The sequence below is a fragment of the Ursus maritimus genome, unplaced genomic scaffold, assembly GCF_017311325.1.
Source record: "Ursus maritimus isolate PB19 unplaced genomic scaffold, ASM1731132v1 scaffold_2, whole genome shotgun sequence".
NCBI lineage: Eukaryota > Metazoa > Chordata > Mammalia > Carnivora > Ursidae > Ursus > Ursus maritimus.
Genome location: NW_024424452.1, coordinates 18,050,351 through 18,051,223, shown reverse-complemented (window position 1 = coordinate 18,051,223; position 873 = coordinate 18,050,351). Strand labels below are relative to the sequence as shown.

Genomic DNA, 873 nt, shown 5'->3' with positions numbered 1-873 from the left:
GGGGGGGGGGGGCGGCGACAGGTCAGCGTGCCCGGGTGCCAAGCTCGGAGGCTGCCGGAGAGCTGTGGACTCCTCACTCCCAAGGGAGTGTGGGGCCGCCCTCGGGGACTGAAGCTGGGTAACGCCCTCCTCTCTGTACTCTCCCTTGACAGCCTTACGCCCCAAAACGTGCATAAGCGAGAAAGAGACAGTGCGACGGTGGCGGTGCTGACCACGGAGGAGGGAGAGCTGGTCCCCCAGCCAGCAGGGCCTTTGTCACCCCCCCACTCCTGGTGCCTGTGTCACCCGCCCCCGGTCCTCAGCTGTGGCAGCCTGGACTCTGGGGGCTGGAAGAGCGAGAGGGGACTTGTGTGGCTGGGCCTTCCTCTGCTCCTCGGCTCCGGGGCACCCTCCCAGGACAGCTGGCTTGGTGCCCGCAGGCTCCAGCCCAGCAGGGCCGAATGCACCCACGCCTGCGCCCACAAACGCTGGGCCGCCTCAGGCCAGGACGCTGTGGTGCCCCGGGGGGGCCTCCCCTCCCTGCACAGCGTGGCTGCCCAAGGCCGGGGTGGGGGTGCCTCAGACACCAGCCCCAACATGCGGGGGCGCAGGGGGAGGCCCAAGCGGAGGTGCCAACAACTCCCCTCCCCGCCACATCCCTGCCTCATCTGGGGGCTGGCGGAGCTGGCTGAGAGGATGGGGTTGTTCCCTGGTCCCCCGAATGTCGAATGTTGAGCCAGGACTGCTCCAACCCCCTTCCCTCGTCCCAGCCTGGAGGACGGACCCGTCAGCATTGCGTGTGTCTCTTGGAGGAAAGGAAGGGAGCGGTGCCCACCTGTCGTGCGTCCAAGCCACGTAGCCCAGGCAGTGGACAGCTTCACCCCCCCCCCCCCC

The 873-nt window shown here is 69.0% G+C and overlaps 1 protein-coding gene across 1 annotated transcript in view; it reads left to right on the top strand.

Annotated features, from left to right (window-relative positions):
- Positions 1 to 867, top strand: part of KATNIP (katanin interacting protein) — a 185,711-nt gene extending 184,844 nt beyond the window's left edge. Inside the window, exon 29 of the mRNA XM_040635174.1 lies at positions 153 to 867. Within this exon, the coding sequence (XP_040491108.1) occupies positions 153 to 211 (59 nt within the window). The 3' untranslated portion in view covers positions 212 to 867. The remainder of the gene's footprint in view (positions 1 to 152) is intronic.
- The last annotated feature ends 6 nt before the right edge of the window (positions 868 to 873 follow it).